The sequence below is a fragment of the Vigna umbellata genome, chromosome 9 (genome assembly GCF_029865625.1).
Source record: "Vigna umbellata cultivar VRB3 chromosome 9, Vumbellata_1.0, whole genome shotgun sequence".
In the NCBI taxonomy this organism is placed as follows: domain Eukaryota; kingdom Viridiplantae; phylum Streptophyta; class Magnoliopsida; order Fabales; family Fabaceae; genus Vigna; species Vigna umbellata.
The window spans coordinates 11,615,713-11,635,986 of NC_142173.1; the positions used below are offsets into that span (position 1 = coordinate 11,615,713).

Consider the following 20,274-nt stretch of genomic DNA (forward strand, 5'->3'; position numbering starts at 1 on the left):
TCGTGTTCCCTCGTCTCTCTCAGTTCTCTTATCTTTCTGGTGTTCATAGGTTAACCTTCTCGCTAAACCCTAAAGACTCACCTTCTCGCTGTCTTGGACATCCGTCTTCGACAGCATTGAAGCCCTGTTCTACGTCGTTGTCAACCATTTGTATTGTGCCTTATCATTGTCGTGGTGTTTTTTGGTAAGTAGAATTGTGCGAACCCTAACCATCTTCTCCAACATTGACATTTTCTTCTTTCGCGAACCATAACCATCTTCTCGACCCTTGTTGATGTTATAACTACACGTCCAACGACAACCCAATGGCAACCCTCTTCTTCGTCTCTCTCCACCATTTTCACTTTGTCTAGAGCATTGCTTTCACTCTCACGGGTCTTCCTCTCGATCGAAAGAAATTTTTCACTTTTATATACAAAAGATCATGATTATAAATGTTGGGTAATATGTACTGATAATATATTATATGAATAAAATTTCAATTTTGATCTGGTACCATACGTTCTCTACTAGTGTTGTTCGACCATATATATTGAAACTTTTATTTGGTTATGGGTGATTGGTACAAAAATCGATTCTGTAAGCGACCTTGATAGGCTTGAGTGTTGGTGCCTAGAAAAAAGATCCAAATCAATTAAGTGTTGGTGCTTAAAAAATGAATCCCATCACACAGGTGCCTAAAACAAGATCAAATTCAATTACGTAAAATGTCTTTGGCTACTTATCTGCCCACAGCTGGCTCTTGCAGCACAAGTTTTTGTACAAAACCAGATATTTGTTCATGTAATCATTTACAGGGTCCTTGTAATCGATTATAATAGCCAAAAAGGCCTACACTTGAATACCAAGGCATAATTTGAAAGGTCTTTGAGTCTAGATTCCAACAAAACAAGAATCAACTCATTTGGAGTTCGGTGGAGAAAGTTATGAGCAAAACAACCAGCAAAGGTCAGAGTTGGCAGGAATATATAAAGCGTTAACTTTAAGGAATAAATTGTACCTACTCAGATGTCCAAAAATTACAAATTAGTAGTCATTTGAAATATTTTTGAGTCTAGTTTCTAATTAAAAAAGAATAACATCATTTGGAGGTCGGTAAGAAAAGTTATCATTAAAATAGCCAGCAAAGGTCAAAGTTGACAACATGTTAACTTGGTCATGACCTCCACCAAAGATTGCCCAAAACCCAGTTTTCAGGTTCTACTCAAACTTAAACATTAAAAAGAACTCTCATCCATTCAAGAAATATGAAAAAATAATGTAAATTTTTTTTGGCTACTTATTTGCCCACAGTTGGCTCCTACAGCACAAGTTTTTGTACAAAACCAGATTTTTGTTCGTGTAATCGTTTACAGGGTCTTGTAATCGATTAAAATGGCCAAAAAGGCCTACAATTGATTACCAAGGCATAATTTGAAAGTTCTTTGAGTCTAGATTCCAAAACAACAAGAATCAACTCATTTGGAGTTCGGTGGAGAAAGTTATAAGAAAAACAACCAGCAAAGGTCAGAGTTGGCAGAAATATACAAAGCATTAAGGAGCTTAGAAAAATGTTGTTTTCGGAAAATTAACTGCATCTATTACAGTGGTCTAAAAATTATGGATTGATAGTAATTTGAAAGCTCTCTGAGTCTAGATTCGAACAAAACAAGAATCAATTAATTTGAAGTTTTGTGAAGAAAGTTATGAGCAAAACAATCAGCAAAGGTCAAAGGTGGCAAGAATGTGTAAAATGTTAACTTTAACGAATTAATTGCACCTACTCAAATGTCCAAAAACCACAAATTAGTAGTCATTGGAAAGAGTTTTGAGTCTATTTTCTAATAAAAAAAGAATCACATCTTTTGGAGGTCTCTGCGAAACATTATGATTAAAATAGTCAGCAAAGGTCAAAGTTGACAGCATGTTATCTCACTCAAATTGTCTTTGGTTACTTATGTGCCGAGAGTTGGCTCTTGTAGCACAAGTTTTTGTACAAAACCGGATTTTTGTTCATGTAATCGTTTACAAGGCCCTTGTAATCGATTACAAGGCACAAAATGACCTACACTTGTTTCAGGACTTGAACCAACTTGGCCTTGACACATTGGGTCTTTTCTTCACCATGGACGGCCCAAACCTCAGTTTTCTCCCTCTAGTCACACTTAAACACTAAAAACAACTCTCATCCACTCAAGAATTATGAAAAAATAACGTAAAATGTCTCTAGCTACCTGTGTGGCCACAATTGGCTCCTGTAGCACAGGTTTTTGTACAAAACCACAATTTTTTTCGTGTAATCGTTTACAAGCTCATTGTAATCGATTACAAGAGGCAAAATAGGCAACACATGCCATAGATGCAATGAAAATTGGTGATATCATTATTCATGGATGGTAGTCAATTGCATTGGCCACTTTGTTTATTCACATTCCAAACAACAACACATCTGACAATGACAATAACAAAGACATTAAAACTTCAATTAACATTAATAATTAGGTACAATAAACTTATTTGTTCATCTGTGTACAATTTTGTATTCCTTTCTATAACAATTCAATACAAAAATCACTCGTGTTTCGCTATATTTCCTGTGCATGGAGTTCTAAGTGGCTTGTTCTTATAACGCTTTCGCGATTCGACCCTCACAAACCTCTACACACTAGGTTAGTTGTAGTACATGCCTCCCGGGCTTACAAAGGTCGTGTTCATGTCGGATTCTACACGAGGCGTACTTTGTACATTTCTCCTTTTATTCTTCTCTTCAAAGCACAAACATACTTTGTTGAAAAAGAATGACGAACGCACAAATGCATCAAAGAGACCAAAATAAGAAAATGCCAAATCCCAAAAACAAAAAAAAAAATTAAACACAACAACGAAAACCCAATGCCAAACCCAAAACGCAATGAAGAAAATGGATAAACCCATTTACCTTGCTCGAACCACCATGGTCAACGGAGAATACCATTGTCCACAATGAGAGCGAACGAAATGGAGGACTAAAATGAAGAGAACAAACTTTGGGTTCGTCCCACGCAAATGAGGAGCCAAAGGAAATAAGGAGCCACGAGAGAACGACGAACAGGAGGCAAAGTTAGAGAATGCCAAGGGTTTTGTTTAATGCCGAGAAAGAGGAGAATGAGAAAATAGAAAGAGAATGGTGAACCAAAACGCAAAAACACAATCTAGAGAGATAAAGAAATAAGGGTATTTTTGGAAGTGTGAGAAAAAGTTAACCCTCAACCCATTTCGACGTCGGATTTTTATTAAAAAAGTAATTGAAACTGGTCAATCAAATGCTGACACGTGGCGTTGTCAAAAGTGTGTTAAAAATTGGTTGTCAAAATATCAGGACCCTATATTATATAAGGTATATAGAGGAGAAGTAAGGTAACTTAGAATTTTTAAGACGAGTAGGTCTACTCTTAGTAATTTATATCTTGGAGTACTATTTTGTGATTGAACAATATTTTTTCTTATAATTATGTAAAAGGATTGAATCAAATATTTTCTATTAATATATTTCTTATCACTTATAAAAGAAATACATCAAGTGACTCTCATATTTAAAATAAGGTTTAATAGTCAATTTTGTCCCTAGTTTCGTTGCCAAATCTCAATTTAGTCCCACATTTTAAAAGTGTTTGAAATAGATCCTCACTTTTAAAATTTTAAGTCAAATTAGTTCCTTCCGTTAAATATAAACAAACGGCGTTAAGGGTTTGATGATTTGGTAGAAAACAGTGCTAATGTGTGTTAGTGAATGAAAGAGTAAAGACCCCTCATCATCATCTTAATATTGTCTTTTTTGTTCCGTTTTATTTATCCAGTCGTTTTTTTATGTTGCTAATGGCAATGCTTTCCATCTCCATGTTTTCGAATTTTTTAATCGAGTGTTTCCAATGGTGTCATTCAAGGTATTGATTAATAAAACCCCTAAATTCAAAATTTCATTTCAATTCCATTGGACAGATGAAAAATTGGTTTGATTTAATTGCAGAGGAGCGTAGAGGGAGCTGAAGAGATGACGATAAAACCTGTTGTTGCGTTTCGGAGGGGAAGCTGGTGGTGGAGCGAACGATTCTGACAGGAATACAGGAGAACGTGGTGGAGACATCCACGGTAGAAGGAATGTTTCTGGGAGTGGATATGGAGAAGGAAGATAGCAGACACGTGGTTTCGTTAGGAACCTTGAGGGATGTGAGGTTCATGGCGTGCTTCTGGTTCAAGCTGTGGTGGATGGCGCAGAAAATGGGGGACAAAGGGGGCGAAATCCCTTACCTTTATGCCTTTCACTTTGACGGTGATGTTATCGGAGGATGAAGTGAAGCGGAGGAATTAGGGCTCAGGACGAGTTACGATTTGTGTTTGCGATTCAAAGAGGAGAAACACGTGATTTGCTCCGCAGGACGGCAGCGTTGTCGCAGACGGCGTTTACTCAAAATCGGAACCTAATGGTAGCGGCAACGACGTCATCAAGTGCGCACGGAGGGAGGAACAATGTAGTGGTTGGCGGTGTCTCTAGCAACCCATCGGTGCCGCCGGCAACAGTTTTGGTCGTCCAGAGGAAGGCACGGCGGCGTTGATCATGCAGAGGCAGAGTTGCGGTGGAGAAGAGACCTTCATTTCTGAAAAAGAAAAAAAAGAAACCCTGGAGGGCTTGGGCCTCGCCTAGAAAATATCAAGTGCACCTCTAAATTTCATCTATGCACTCATTCACTAACACTTTAGCATAAACATATCTATAAAATAACATGTCTTTTGCCAAATCATCAAACTCTTAACGCCGTCACTAGTAAAAAATCGGGTTTTTACAGCGCACATTATGCCACGGTTCAACGAAAACCGCAGCATAATGGTGCGCGGTGGCAGTTTTGTAAATAAAACGAACATATATGCCGCGGTTCTACTGGGAACCGCGGCATATACCCCAGTCAACCATTGCCTTTGACGCCACGTATGAATAAAAAATTAAATAACAGAGTATATGCCGCGGTTCTCTGCACAACCGCGGCATATACCCAGCCAATTTATTGCAGGTGCTGACTGGGTCAGAGAATTTCAGAAGTTACAGGGGGTATATGCCGCGGTTCCCCAGAGAACCGCGGCATATACCCCCTGTAACTTCTGAAATTCTCTGAAAGGCAGTTGGGGAGACAGTTGTGTTGAACACGTTTCAGGGGTATATGCCGCGGTTCTACGAGCAACCGCGGCATATTCTCCTATCTGAAACTAATTTAATGTTTATTTGAAATATTTCGAGGTATATGCCGCGGTTGCCCGCTGAACCGCGGCATATAGTTTGAAAATAATTTCAAAAATGCCATTTCTGATAATTTTTTAAATTAGTATATGCCGCGGTTGGACGTGAAACCGCGACATATTCCCCTTTTATACCGCGGTTAAGTAGTGAACCGCGGTAGATTCCCCCGTTCAGAGTTAAAAATTAAAACTTGGAACAGTGTCGTCTTCCTCGCGCGTTCTCTGTTTTCTTTCGCGTTTCTTCTCCTCCGAACCACCCATCACCTCAGATTTCGCGTTTTTCACCGTTTAAACTCAGAATTGTTCGGTCATTATTCATTTTTGACGATAAAAACGAGTTTTAGCCGATCAAAATCGTGATTTCGTTGCGTTTTTCACCCTCACCGCCGTCGTTCCTCTTCCAGGTATTTATGTCCTTTTGCATTCTTAACGTTATTTCTTCATTAGTTTTGGTAATGTATGAAGTTTCTATAGTTTTGGTAATGTATGGTATAATTTTTGCTTTAATTTTGATAATGCATGAAATTGTTATAGTTTTGGTAATGTATGGTATGGTTTTTGCTATAGTTTTGGTAATGTGTGTTGTAGTTCTTGTATTATTTATAAACCTTAAAATATTATTTATGTAATATTTAGGAATATGGATCGAAATTGGATTAATTTACCACGTATTAGTGCTGAGTACGAGAGAGGTGTAGAGGAATTTATACAATTTGCGCAACGTAATGAGGGGAGAACTGATGATGAAGTGAAGTTTAGATGTCCTTGTGTGAACTGTTTGAATGGGAGAAAGTTGAACGCAACTCAAATTAGAGAACATCTTATATGTGATGGTTTTCTAAGATGCTATACAACATGGATCTGGCACGGCGAAGAAATGGATTTTCCCACTGACTCTCAAAGTGTAAATGTTACTGATTCCACCATGGAAGAAGATCGACCGGATGAAGACAAATTGGAGGACATGATCCGCGATGTTGGAGCAGAAAATTTTGCCAAAGCTCATGTGTATGAGACGATGTCGACTGATGCAGAAACACCTTTGTATGTCGGTTCAACTAAGTTCACACGTTTGTCAGCGGTGTTAAGGCTCATGAATTTGAAGGCGAGCAATGGATGGACTGATAAGAGTTTTACAGAACTGTTGACGTTGTTGAATGAAATGTTGCCAGATGGAAATACACTGCCCACTCGTAATTATGATGCGAAGAAAATTCTTTGTCCAATGGGTATGGAGTATAAAAGGATACATGCTTGTCCCAATGACTGCATTTTGTATAGGAAAGAGTTTGAATTTTTGACAAAGTGTCCAAAATGTGGCTTATCACGATACAAGTCAAAAAACAATAGTGAAGATAATGGTCAGATAGAAAAAAATGGATCTGCTTTGAAAGTAGTTTGGTACCTTCCAATAGTGCCCAGACTTAAGCGTTTGTTTGCGAATCCCAAAGATGCTAAAAATCTTAGATGGCATGCAGATGAGAGAAAAATTGACGGGCTGCTTCGTCATCCAGCTGATTCAAAGCAATGGAAAAATATTGATCGACAATTCCCCGAATTTGGTAAAGAGTGTAGAAATCTTAGGCTTGGTTTAGCCACTGATGGAATGAACCCATTTGGTAATCTGAGTACCAATCACAGTTGTTGGCCAGTTATATTGATAATTTACAACTTATCTCCTGCATTGTGCATGAAGAGGAAGTACATGATGTTATCTATGATGATATCTGGTCCAAAGCAGCCTGGAAATGACATAGATGTTTATCTAAGCCCACTAGTTGAAGACTTGAAGGTTTTGTGGGTTGACGGGGTTGAAATATTTGATGCATTCGCTTCAGAGACTTTTATGATGCGTGCAATGTTATTTTGCACCATTAATGACTTTCCTGCTTATGGTAATTTGTCAGGATACAGTGTCAAGGGTCATAAAGCGTGTCCTATATGTGAAGAAAACACTGCAGCTCATCAATTGAAACATGGAAGAAAGACGGTGTATCTGCGTCATCGGAGATTTCTAAAACGTAATCATCCATATCGAAGGTTAAAAAAAGCATTCAATGGAGATCAAGAGAGGGACGAAGCACCAAATCCACTTACTGGCCTTGAAGTTCTTCAAAAAGTTAATAAAATACATCATGTATTTGGGAAAACATCGAAGAAGTCATCTGTAACGACCCCTTGGAAGAAGAAATCAATATTCTTTGATCTTCCATATTGGTCAAAGTTAGATGTTCGACATTGCATAGATGTGATGCATGTAGAAAAGAATGTGTGTGATAGCTTGATTGGTACATTACTCAACATTCAGGGAAAGACAAAAGATGGAGTGAATGCTCGTTTGGATTTGGTTGACATGAATATCCGAGAAGAGTTGGCACCGAAGGAGATTGGTAAACGTACTTATTTGCCCCCTGCATGTTACACAATGTCTAGACAAGAGAAGATAAGTTTTTGTGTATGTTTAAAGAGTATCAAAGTACCACAAGGATACTCTTCAAATATGAAGAGTTTAGTGTCAATGCAGGACTTAAAGCTTGTTGGCATGAAGTCTCACGATTGTCACGTCTTAATGCAACAGTTGTTACCGGTGGCTATTCGTGGAATTTTGCCCAAAAATGTTAGGCACACCATAAACAGGTTGTGTTCATTTTTCTCGTCAATATGTAGTAAAGCCATCCATCCTACAAAGTTAGATGAACTTCAAGGCGAGATTGTTATCATCTTGTGTCAACTAGAGATGTTTTTCCCTCCATCTTTTTTTGACATCATGGTACATTTACTTGTTCATTTGGTTAGAGAAATCAAGTTGTGCGGACCGGTATACTTAAGATGGATGTATCCTATTGAGCGTTATATGAAGATTTTGAAAGGGTACGTTAAAAATCCATATCATCCTGAAGGTTCGATGATTGAAAGGTATATTGCTGAAGAAAGTATCGAGTTTTGTTCAGATTACATGACATCAACGAATCCAATAGGAGTTCCTCGCACAGCATGGTTGAATAAATTTTCTACAAGTAAAAGCATCCGAGGTGTCAATGTGGTGACAAAAGATCGCGAAGAATTGTTGCAAGCGCATCTTTATATATTGAACAACACAGATGAGGTGATCCCTTTTTTGGAAGCACACAAAGCCATTGTTAAGAATAAAAATCCAAGACAATCAGAGAAATGGCAATTGATGGAGCATAACAAAACATTTATGTCTTGGTTCAAATCTGAAATTGACAAAGAGCCACATTCTTCTGAAACTTTATTGTGGCTTGCAAATGGTTTGAAGTTTGATGTCGTGTGTTGTACAGGTTATGAAGTCAATAATTGCACATTCTATACGAAGACTTTGGATGATAAAAGCACAGTACAAAATAGTGGAGTCAGTTTAGAAGCTGAGTCACTTCAATTTTCCACATCAAAAGATCAATCTCCTGTACTTGGATCAATGAGATATTATGGTATAATAGAAGAGATATGGGAGGTTGATTACACCAAGTTTTCCGTTCCATTGTTCAAGTGTAAGTGGTTTGACAATAAGAGTGGTGTGAAAATAGATGACTCGGGTATGACACTGGTTGATTTTCGCAAGGTGGGTTATCGAGACGAACCGTTTATCATGGTACATCAACCATCTCAAGTTTTTTATGTCAAAGATCCTTCGTCTGACCATTGGTATGTTGCTCTTCAAGGCAAAAAACAAATTGAAGTTAACGAAGACAATCTAATTAATATTGATATTGTTGACAACCATTCATTTCAAACTACAACAAAGTTGGATGACCAATCTGTAGTTGACGATGATGTACATGCAATTCGGTCAGATCATGATGAGGGAATATACATATGATGAATCCATATCTTTATGTATGAATTTTCAATTTGGATACTATGACATGTTTTGTTAATTTATATGATATTACATAAGTCTTGAAAGAAAATTTAATGTTGTTATTTATTTTGACAGATATATGGCTGATCATCCACATTCTTCAGGGGATGAGGCTCCCCCACCCAGATCCACTAGAGGACCCACTAGGATGAAACAACTATTAATCAGGAAAAATAGTGGTGAAAGAACTCCGGTGAATGTGAATGTCACCACGGGTGTGGCAACTGGCCCCTATGCAGATGACTTCCGATCATACCTTGGAGTAGTGGCACGTGATAAGATTAGCATTCTCATTCCATCTTTTGATCATGTGTCCGAGGGTGATCGGAACATTATTTGGCAAGATATATTGGTAAGTTAGTTAATAGCATTTGAATTATAATTTGTTTATATTGATAATTTTGTACTAATACAACTTTATTATGTTTTTTTCAGATGACATTTGACATTCCAAATGTCCCAACACTTAGAAATAAGTGTTTGTCAACTGTTGCAGAAAATTTCAGAAACTTTAAAAGCAAGTTGACATCAAGGTACATCTTTGGACACCTTAAACATAAAACTCCATGTAATGCATATAAGTCCATTGATGAGGAGACTTGGCGGGTTTTTAAAGAGAGTCGGATGTCAGAGGAATGGCAGGTTAGTGTAGTTCATATTATTCAATTCCTCATTAACAAATATATATCATATGAACTCATTAATTAATGTGTATGTGACAGGCAATTAGAAGCAAAGCACAAGGAACAAGTGCTAGGAACAAAAACCCCCACCTATTATCTCGTGGTGGGTATAGGAAGCTTGAGGAGAAAATCCTCAAGCAAAAGGCAGATGCTATACCACCATCTCAGAGTGGTAGCCCTCCTCAGCCTCCTTCTCCACCGTCTAGACATGAGAAATGGAAGTTGGCCCGTATGCGACCATCGGGCACCTACTCTTCCGACACTGCACGAGAGATTTCTGAAAAAATTGTAAGTTATCACTGTTCCTAAAATAATAAATATTGTCATTATACATACTACATTAAACTATTTAAAGAATAATGGTGTTTTGTAATGTTACAGGACGCCTTGGTTGAGCAGAGCTCCCAAGGCCAATTCACTCCAGAGGGTCGCCAGGATATTCTTGCTGCTGCAATTGGACGACCTGAGCACCCTGGACGTGTACGTGCTGCAGGTCCTGGAGTAGGCATTACGGATTATTTTGGGAGCTCTTCTCGTCAGCCTTCATATTCGTACAGCGATACACAAAGGATGACAGAAGAGATCACAAAAAAGGTCCGACAAGACCTTATGCAGGAGATCAGGGCCGAGGTGAGGGCTGAATTCCAGATGCTCTACCAGGAGCAGTTTCAGAGCATGCGCCCGATGCAGTCTCCTATAGAGGAACATGTGGTCCCTCCCCCTCCCACAGGTAAACTTAATAAACATTTATGTGCAATTATTTCTATCTCTTGTATAATCTAACATTTACTCTGACAGGGAGAAGCGGCAAAGGAAGTTGTTCCGCATCAGCCATCCCAGAGGATGACATGGACGATGGTAGTCCATGTCTGCTATACATTTTAGAAGAAGATGAGATGGTGCTGGTAGCTCGTGGAACAGAGTTTAGGTCAGCGACTGTATGTCATGGTATGCAACTATTAGAGGATGAGGTGAAGGTCTCAGTGGATGAAATGATCATGCCAGATGCCTCGGTTCCACTGTCCACGGAAGAGATTTTCACTGTGGAACAAGCATATAAGTCGTTTATCACTTGGCCTAAATTTTTGGTTAAACCAGTTTCTGACCCCTCGGTATGAAATTCTTCTTTACACTTCTCAATTTTAAAGGTTTTTGATGTCAAAACTTATCTTATCTTTTCATGTAACAACAGACGCAGGAACAACAGAAGATTCCTCTATCTGAGGATGACCCTCTTTCTTCATTGCATCTACTTGCTGACATCCTTGATGATAAGCCTTTGGAGGTTCAGTATGATGCTAATGTATTTGGGCATGGCTCTGAGGTCCCAATATACCTTAATAGCCAAGATGTCCGTGAGCTTGCGTCGGGAACACAAGAGTTGAATATTTCAATTATTCAACTATGGACGATGTAAGTCTATGACCAATTATTTATATATAAAATTGATTTATATATCAAGTATCCTTATATCAAAGTTAATTTTTGATTTCAGGTATATGTTTGGGGTCGCTAATAAGTTGGGGCGTTCTGATGATTATGGATTCATTGATCCCCAAGAAATTCATGAATCAAATGATTTTGACCATATCAACATGAGTCTGATAAGAAGTTTTGGAAGGGGCAAGAAAATATATTTTTTGCCTTATATATCCGGGTAAGTGAACTTTGTTAACATAATAATGTTCCATATGTGATTTTAATATTTAATAGTTACGTTATTATGAATTTCAGGCGCCATTGGCAACTTCTTGTTATGTCTGTGCAAGACAACTATGCTTTGTGGTTCTGCTCATTGCACAGGCCTCCTCCCACACAACTCAGACAAGCAATTGATTGGTAAGAACCTCAATGTTTGGACTTTCTTTGTTATATAACTGAATGCTAAAACATTTTTTTATATACAGTTCTATTCCAGCAAGTATGATGATGGACGGGAGATCAATTGCTAAGAGTAGAAAGATTGCTTGGATTTCTCTCAAGGTTTGACATATGCTAAAGTCTGACTTTGTTATAATTGTTTTATAACAAATGTTATTCACTAACTATTATCAACTGTGATGATATATTGTAGTGTAACAGACAAAATGGGTCATATGAGTGTGGATACTATGTAATGTATTGGATGACCCATATTGTTCGTTCTCACATCACAAGAAGCTGGGAAACGGTAATATTTAACTTTAACAAATTTTGATTTTTTAACAAATGTTGAATTCATATACACTAATTAAAATGAATTGTCTTTTGCAGAGATTCAAGACTACTACACCAGTTCCTGAGAAGTCACTACTATTCATTAGGAACGCTGCTGCGAAGTATATAGTTAGATTATACAATAGCTCTTAGATTTAGATTTAAACAATGCATTTGATTAGATAGAATTTTCTTAGACTCTCTACTTTATTTGATGTTGAAATACATTTGAACATGTGTTTGTTATGTTGAAATTGAATTTCTGTAAATGTTTTTATATGCAGGTCTGTTTTTGTGGTAATGGATATCACAAAAACAGACCTGCAATTTTAAAAAACTGCAGGGGAATATGCCGCGGTTCTAACCACAACCGCGGCATATAGTGCTTCGTTTTTTTTTACAAACGAGACATATGGCCGCGGTTTTGACACTAACCGCGGCATATTCGTCGGCCTATATGCCGCGGTTCAACCGCGGCATATAGTGCATTTTTTAATTTTTTTTTAAATTTTTTTTAGGGTTTAGGCAGCGGTTCCCTAGACAACCGCGGCATATTCCGCAGCCTATATACCGCGGTTCGAACCGCGGTATAAAGTGTCTGACTTACTACCGCGGCTGAATATGCCGCGGTTCAAGAACCGCGACGTATAGTGAAAATGAACCGCGGTAAAAGCCCTTCGCTGCACTAGTGCGTTTATTTCTATTTAACGGAAGGGACTAATTTGACTCAAAATTTTAAAAGTGATGATCCATTTCAAACACTTTTAAAACGAGAATTTGTCAACGAAACTAAGGACAAAATTGGCTATTAAACCTTAAAATAAACATTTTAAAATTTCTAAAAACATTTTATTGCAACTTCAACCACCATGAAATCCCCGTTTCCTTCTTTTGCATGGTTTCCATTGCGATGGCTCCCAATTATAAAATTTTGTTATACAAAATCAATATCTAAATCTAGACCATAAAGAAAAAGATTTAAGTCTTTAATAATATGATAATTTCAAACTAAAAATTTAGTTTTTAATTTTATTATTATTTGAATTGACTAAAAATTAGTCACTAAAATAGATTAAAATGACTAAAAATTAATTTCCATTTATATCACAATGAGGGATTAAAAAATTATTTCTAAATAAAAAAATACTTTTTAATGATCACTAATTATTAAAAATAAATTTCTAATATATTATAAACTTTTATTAATAATAAAAATGATTTTAGATATTAGTAATTTTTAGTTTATAAAATAATTTTTAATTCAATTACTATAATATTAATCTCTAAAGTAATATATATTTAATTAATTTCTTATAGTGTTACAAACAGTTTGCTAAAATAATATTACACGGTAAATTAATTTATCTAAAGTAATATGTGTTTAACAATATTACAATATTGCTATAGTAACATTTTTATTAAATATATTTATGAAAATGCTCCTAAAACTAATAAATCCTGTAGTCAGAATCTTTCTATTGCATGTTTCAGTTTGGTTTGGTTTTCAACCGTGGAAATGGAATCATTCATTTCCCTCGAAGAGAAAAGATGAAATATCTGTTACATCGTTCCAAGAAAAGAATATAATTCCAAGCTTATAGTTTTGGTGATAGATATGAGACAAACAAACAATACTATTGCCTTCTTCATTTCAACACCACAAGTTGGGAAACAAAAGTGAAAAAAAACATTCATCATTTTCTTACTCTCAATCATCATTACCATCCTAGCTCCCTCCTTCAATCATGGCCTCAGACACTGCTGAAATCCTTAAAGAAAACTTCTTGGAATTTTTCAAAGATAGTGAGTCTTTAAACCTATCACCTACTATCTCTCTCCTATTGAAAGAAATAGAAGCAGAATTCTCAGAGCACAAAGGATTCTGGTCACCTCCACCTGTTGAGTCCCTACGTGATTTGTACAAACTGGATCATGCAATTGCCGAGTGTCGTGCAAACAAGAAAACCTTCTCCATGTTCTCACGTTTTGATCCAGTGGAACGTGCCAACGAGAGCGTGTTGAGAAGTATCAAGACGAGTCTCCATGACGTGAGGAACTCCAAAAATAATATTAATGAATACTCAACCTTCCCCTTGTTCTCTTCATGCAGGTACCCCACAGGAAATGATGCACCAGACCTTTCAGTATTCGATGGAGAAATGGAAAAGATTGTGGCACGGCTTGAATCCAATAATGGGTTCAAGGCCATTGGTGTTCATGGAATGTGTGGCACGGGAAAGACCACTCTTGCCAAAATGGTTCTGAGAGATTCACGAGTCAAAGACAAGTACAAGAAGCCCATATGGGTGTGTTTGTACGACTTGCAATCAAAAAAAGAAATGGATATTAGGATTGTTAAGGAGATGTTGGCACTTTTGGATGATGATCCTGATCTATTGGCGGAGGAACCTGAAGATAAGTGGCTGGTGAAAAATCTTCATGATAAACTCTTGGATCAGAAGAAGTACTTGATTGTGTTGGATGCTGTGTGGCATTGCAACGATTGGTTCAATAATTTGTTCTGTGTTGATCAAGATGGTGGTGATACGAGCAAAGAACTCTTTTCCCAAGCCTTGCCCAAAGAAACTGGTGGTGCTGTCATTGTCACCAGCAGACAAAAGGAAGTGACTACTAAATTGGTGCGTGAAGAGAATTTGATTCATCTTAAGCCTTGGGAGGATGATAAAAAATTGAAGAACTTTGTGAAGAAGTGTTTGGAAAAACAAGATAAAATCACTGAGGAAAACATTAACTTTGTTGCTTATCATTGTCATGGTATTCCTTTTGTTGCTGCAACCATCTCAGATTGGATAGCTGAGCAGATCACCAAAAAGTCAGATTCTAATTGATCTATACATACAGTGTGCGTGTTTATGATCTTGTTGTTTAGTTTCGAGATTTACTTTTAACAGAAGCATCAATTTTCATGTCCTTTCAATAAGTTTATACCATCCTTATGATATGGTTAAAATGAATGTAAAAGATATAAGAACTTAGGGAAGTTCATTCTCATCTTCCAACTGTGAACTTCTGTATAAGTAAATTTCCAAAAATAAGTATTAGATGCAATATCAATCTAACATATATATATATATATATATATATATATATATATATATAACTCGATTAAAAGTATGAAAACTTTCAAAAGTTTCATAAATGTTGTGTACATAACTTTTAATTACCAAATAATTTTGTATAATTAACAACGTAAAATGCATTCAACTGAAAATTTACGAGTAAATGCAGAAACGTAAATGACTTCAAAAAACAAAAGGTAAATAGTATTTTGAAAGACAACACATGTACAAAATTAAAGCCATTGTGCTTCAAGAAGAAAAATAGGGAGAGGTGAAAGGATTGCGTAAGTGTTTTGTTTTTCAATAAAAAAAAAAGGTATACTATCCCAATTCATATACAAAGCACACAATTTATTAGAGATAAACTACGTTCATACTAATGTCTTGCTAACCTACGTCCATACTATATTCTTCGAACATGGAGGTATTTTGTATGAATTTTTTTTCTGAGGTCATATTGCAAAATACACTTTTTATAACTATTTTTTTTACTTGTTCAAATTCACTAGATGTGATGGCATTATTGTAAATAAGATAAGTTTTTTTACACCAGTTATACTTAGATTAGGTATAAAAAAACAAAAAAGATAATTTTAAACCGGTTCAACTTATAACCGGTACATAAATAATTTAAAGACATTTTTCTATACCTAATAAAAATTAAAACCGGTATGGAATAACTTTAAAAGAAATTCTATACCTGAAAAATGCTAAAATCGGTATAGAAGTTTGGAAAAAAATTACGCTTCGACAATTAGACAGAAAAATCAAATTCTTTCCTCTTCCCACTCTGCCTCCTCCGTAAGCCGTGAATCTCATTCCTTCCGCTCCAACCGCCACCAATTCCCGTTCTCATTCTCTCTGATCGTCACCAATGAAGCGCTCAATGTTATGATTTCTAGGGCTCCGGCTTCTGGAAAAGTACGGTTTGATTGTCCCCCATTCTACTCACTTCGTTTTCTTCTTCTCTCTCAACGAAGAACCTTCTTCTCTTTTGGCCTCTCATAATTTGTTGACGAAACATTGGTGTTTGATGACGAAGTGTATGTGTTCGACCTTCTCTATCGGTTTTCTCGTTCTGCCTTCTCGTTCAGCCTTCTCGGTGTGGTTCGGTGCATTGAGGTCACGAAGTTCGTTGTTGTGGTTGCTTAAGGTGACGCGTTCAACAATCCCTTCATTTGGTAAGTAATCCTTCTCTTCCTTCATTCCCTAGTAATCCCTAAAATCGTAAACCACAGGAACCCTAATCTGCGTTTTGGTTTTAATTGGGACATTTGTGGTTCGGCAAGCTGTGTTTCATTCTTTCCAAAGTTCGATTGAGGCATTGTGTTGTGGTTTAAGAAGGTTGGAAGTTGTATTAAGTATACTCCTACCTCCTGCTCCGTTGAGGTTGCCAAGATCATTGCGGCACTCGTTGAAGAGCTGGACAATCCAGAGGCTAAAATTGGAATTGCCTCTCGAGTTTCCACGTTTCTCTGGCTGTACTCTCTTATTCAAGGGTCTGAACTAACTCTAAAATTCTTGTTGTGTGTGTGAATGTGTTTTTGTTTTATTTGTGTAGGTTTGATTGTGTTTCGCTCTTTGTGTAGATTTAAGCCTGCTACTGTGGTTGTCACTTCTGAACTTCTAAAAATGTGTTTTTGTTGAAATTAACCATTTCACCATATTTATTTTGAGCCATCTTATTTTATTATCCTGTAAGCCATGCTTCTTGGTAAAGTCGATTTCTCGCATCCTTGCTGTCATGTCTCTCCGTTTCCTCTTGGTGTACTAATGGTTCCTTAAAGTTATAAAATAAAGTTGGACCAGACTTTCACAGTGGTAAATGGTAGATAGTTGAAGATAAGAAATTAAGAATAGGACATGTACATGAATTAGATTTAAGTATGGCTTCTCAATTATCACATTAAGGTTGTTGTTTTTGTTCCCAAAATGATTGTTTATATGTTGCTTTGTGCTGGTAGGACAACTCTTCTCTTATTCTCATTCATTAACTCTCACAGTGATAAAACTGTGGCCTTTCAATCATTGATTATTACATTAGCTAGATGGAATTTGGTCACCATTCAGAACAACCTTATTCTCCTTGGTTCTTCATCCTTTCTAGATCCAAATTTCAGATTTCTTCCTTTGATGGATAGACCTTTGTTTAGTTGATATAAGGTAGAATTGCTACTCTCTTATATAACACTTTGAATCTAGTTTGGAATCTGAATTATGTGATGAAAGCCTCTTGAAATTAGTCTTGGAAATGTGATTGGATCTTAGTTATGTTTAGACGTGAACCTTTGAGTTCATAAGTTCCTCCTTGTTTATGTTGGTTTGTTTGTTTGTTGAAGAAGTTAGTAAAACTGAAGAAAGTTGAGAATACAAAATTTCAAGTGTTTGTTTGTTTGTGCTTTTCATATTTTTTCTTACTGGTTTTGGTTTTTTTGGGTTGTGTTGTGTGACTAATATGTAGTGTTATCTGTGTTGATGAGTGAGCAGAGAAATGAATTGTGGTATGGTCCAGACAGAGTGAAATACTTGGGACCCTTTTCGGCTCAGACTCCCTCTTATTTGACTGGAGAATTCCCAAGGGACTATGGATGGGACACTGCTGGATTGTCTGCTGATCCTGAAGCATTTGCCAAGAACAGGGCTCTTGAGGTCAGTCATTTTGCTTACACTGCTATGAAAACATTTCAGTTCTTCATATATAGGATCAAATTTCATAAGGTTTCATGTCAGCACAAACAAAAGCATTCATCAAGTTTCTTTAACATGAAAAATATTTGCTTTTCCTAACACAACATTGTTGGCTCTAACTGGTTTTTCATCTAATCAAAGAAGCAATATCAGTAATGTTCCTTCATAAACATCTAGTTCTAGTATCCCTCCACACCATAAATTGCTCTCTGCAATAAAAGTCATCTTTCTTAAATGGCTTTTCTAATTTGCTTTAGATATAAATTCTAGTTGGAAAATGAATAAAATGTATTTTCTGCATGAATATGCTCGTACTTTAATGTAGGTTCTGGACAGAGGGGAAAAGATAGAGCTTCTAGTAGACAAGACTAAAAATCTTCATCACCAGGTTAGTATGTCATATATATCCATTTACAATGGCCAAAATATGGTTACTTTATCGCACATATATATACATGTATATATTTATCTATACTCATCCTATTTCAAATACAACTTTATTTTATTCTGTTAGTCATCAATTTAGCTTGATTTGGATAATCAAGTTTTGTTCTTTAAATACATTCAGTCAACGTTAAAAATGTAGCTTTTCCATTAATGAAAAAACAAATTTAACTTTTAGCCAAATGTTAACAAGTTTACTCATTCTGTTATAATTTAAAAGGTTTATAGGTTCACTCAGTCATTAAGGTTTACAAGGTTGATTAATAAAAGAATCTGCAGAAATTTAAGAAGTTCACTATTTCATTGGCGTGAGTCATTCTGTATACATGGCTTAAGTTCACTATTGCATTATGCATGTCTTAAGTTTATTATCAATGAAAAATGTAATTATAATTTTGTAGGAATTAAAATTGAATTTTGAGATCGGTTGAAGAAAAAAACAAGCAAATTTTTATTCCAATTTTTCAATAAAATATTGATAAACTGTATGTGCATTTAAGTGATTTTTTTCAAATATCATTTTCAATTGATTTGGTTTCATAAATTAAATCAAGGTTTGCTTTATTTATAAATGAAGTTATTTATGCTCAAACTTTTTAATTATATTTGTTACAGAAAATTGAGAAGGATTTTATTTTGATATTATAAAATTCGTAAGAATAAATTTTAGTACTTTTTGATAAGTTTTATGAAATAAAGTTATATTTTTAAATCTGAGACACTAAAATATTATTTTACCCTAATTTTAGAAACTAAGAACATAATTAAACTTTTTAGAATCAGTGATAAAATCTAAGATTACGTTAATCATTAAGACATTAGATAAGAAATAAATAAAGGAAAAGAAACCAATAAACAAAGGAAAATTATATTTTTCATTACTTAACCTGCTCTGATTTTGGCACTAGGCACGTAACATTTCTTTTTAATTCTCCTTTTTATTTTGGTAAAAATGCTACTTTTTATCTGTCATTTCTTTTAGTTTCAAAATAATATGATCTTTATAATTTTATCCTTAATGTAATTAATAGGAAGGAAGAAAATTTTAATTGCGATGCTGAAATATAAAAAACTAAAAGAAGTATATACAAGGAATAACTCTTTTAAAATTACACTAATTAAAAAATTAATAATTCGTTTAATTGTTTTGTAAAACCGACTATTATGGATATGAATGAATAATAATATTTTTTATTAATGGAAAAAGTATTTTTTTTACCTTGAGTTAAATGTATTTAAAGAACATACTTGAGTATTTAATATTGTTTCATCTTAACACAAAAAGAAAAAAATGCATGTTTTAGATTTGAATCAATCAATCACATGGAACAATTACTTAGAATGACTCTAATTTGATTAGCTAAAGACTCTTTGTAGTTGCTTGGAGTAGTTCAACTTGTTTCCATTTGAGAATCATAATTTAATTTGTAGTGCTCACGTCAATCGGAAAGCTTTGAGTGCGGATATTATGTCATGAGTCACATGCAGAAAATTATATCTGCAAATGTCGTTGATTCATGAAAATTGGTAACGTGAACATTTTATAACTAAGATTTTAAGCCATTAATATTATAACTTTACTCAAACTATTCATTGTGTAGATATTTGATGACACGTCTCCAATGGAACAACATGTCATAAAGGATGTTCGGGAGCAGTGGGCTACATTTTTTTTAACCATTTGTAAATGATTGGATGTTTCAATATTACATTTTGAGTTTAGGAACTATTTTATGTGTAATATGTTAAGAAACTATGTTAGGTAAATATAGTTAGGAACTTTGTTAAGTAAATATTACATTTTGATGTGTTAATGAAAATAATATTGATTATTTTACTTGTTATTGATTATTTAAACTGTATTCTGGGATTGAATCTTATGCAGGTCTGGATATAGATAGTAGTACATACAAATAAAATATTTAAAAAAAAACATCACTTTTTACACCAGTCAAAGTCACAACAGGTATAAAAAGTTTTGTTTTTTATACCTATTATTGCACCAATAGGTATAAAAAGAAAAATTTTCTCTAACTAAATATAAGACTTTTAT

The 20,274-nt window shown here is 35.4% G+C and overlaps 2 protein-coding genes across 2 annotated transcripts; both read left to right on the plus strand.

The window, feature by feature from the left end:
- Positions 1-13,754: 13,754 nt before the first annotated feature.
- Positions 13,755-14,858, plus strand: LOC148192533 (putative disease resistance protein At4g19060). The gene has a single exon (XM_088099222.1). The coding sequence runs from the start codon at positions 13,755-13,757 to the stop codon at positions 14,856-14,858; it is 1,104 nt and encodes a 367-aa protein (XP_087955348.1).
- A 649-nt stretch (positions 14,859-15,507) lies between these two features.
- On the plus strand, positions 15,508-20,053 carry LOC148192534 (uncharacterized). The gene is made up of 6 exons (XM_088099223.1): positions 15,508-15,513; positions 16,434-16,570; positions 16,679-16,725; positions 17,551-17,738; positions 18,103-18,165; positions 19,823-20,053. The coding sequence occupies exons 1-6, from the start codon at positions 15,508-15,510 to the stop codon at positions 19,910-19,912; spliced, it is 531 nt and encodes a 176-aa protein (XP_087955349.1). The 3' UTR covers positions 19,913-20,053.
- Positions 20,054-20,274: the final 221 nt, after the last annotated feature.

What these genes read in the sequence shown, in the direction of transcription:
- LOC148192534 (XM_088099223.1), top strand. An exon ending in GTTTCCACGTTTCTCTGGCT is followed by an intron (nt 16,571 to 16,678) that starts GTACTCTCTTAT and finishes CTCTTTGTGTAG; the next exon opens with ATTTAAGCCTGCTACTGTGG. An exon ending in CTAAAAATCTTCATCACCAG is followed by an intron (nt 18,166 to 19,822) that starts GTTAGTATGTCA and finishes TTCATTGTGTAG; the next exon opens with ATATTTGATGACACGTCTCC.
- LOC148192533 (XM_088099222.1), top strand. Translation starts at nt 13,755, where the DNA reads ATGGCCTCAGACACTGCTGAAATCCTTAAAGAAAACTTCTTGGAATTT.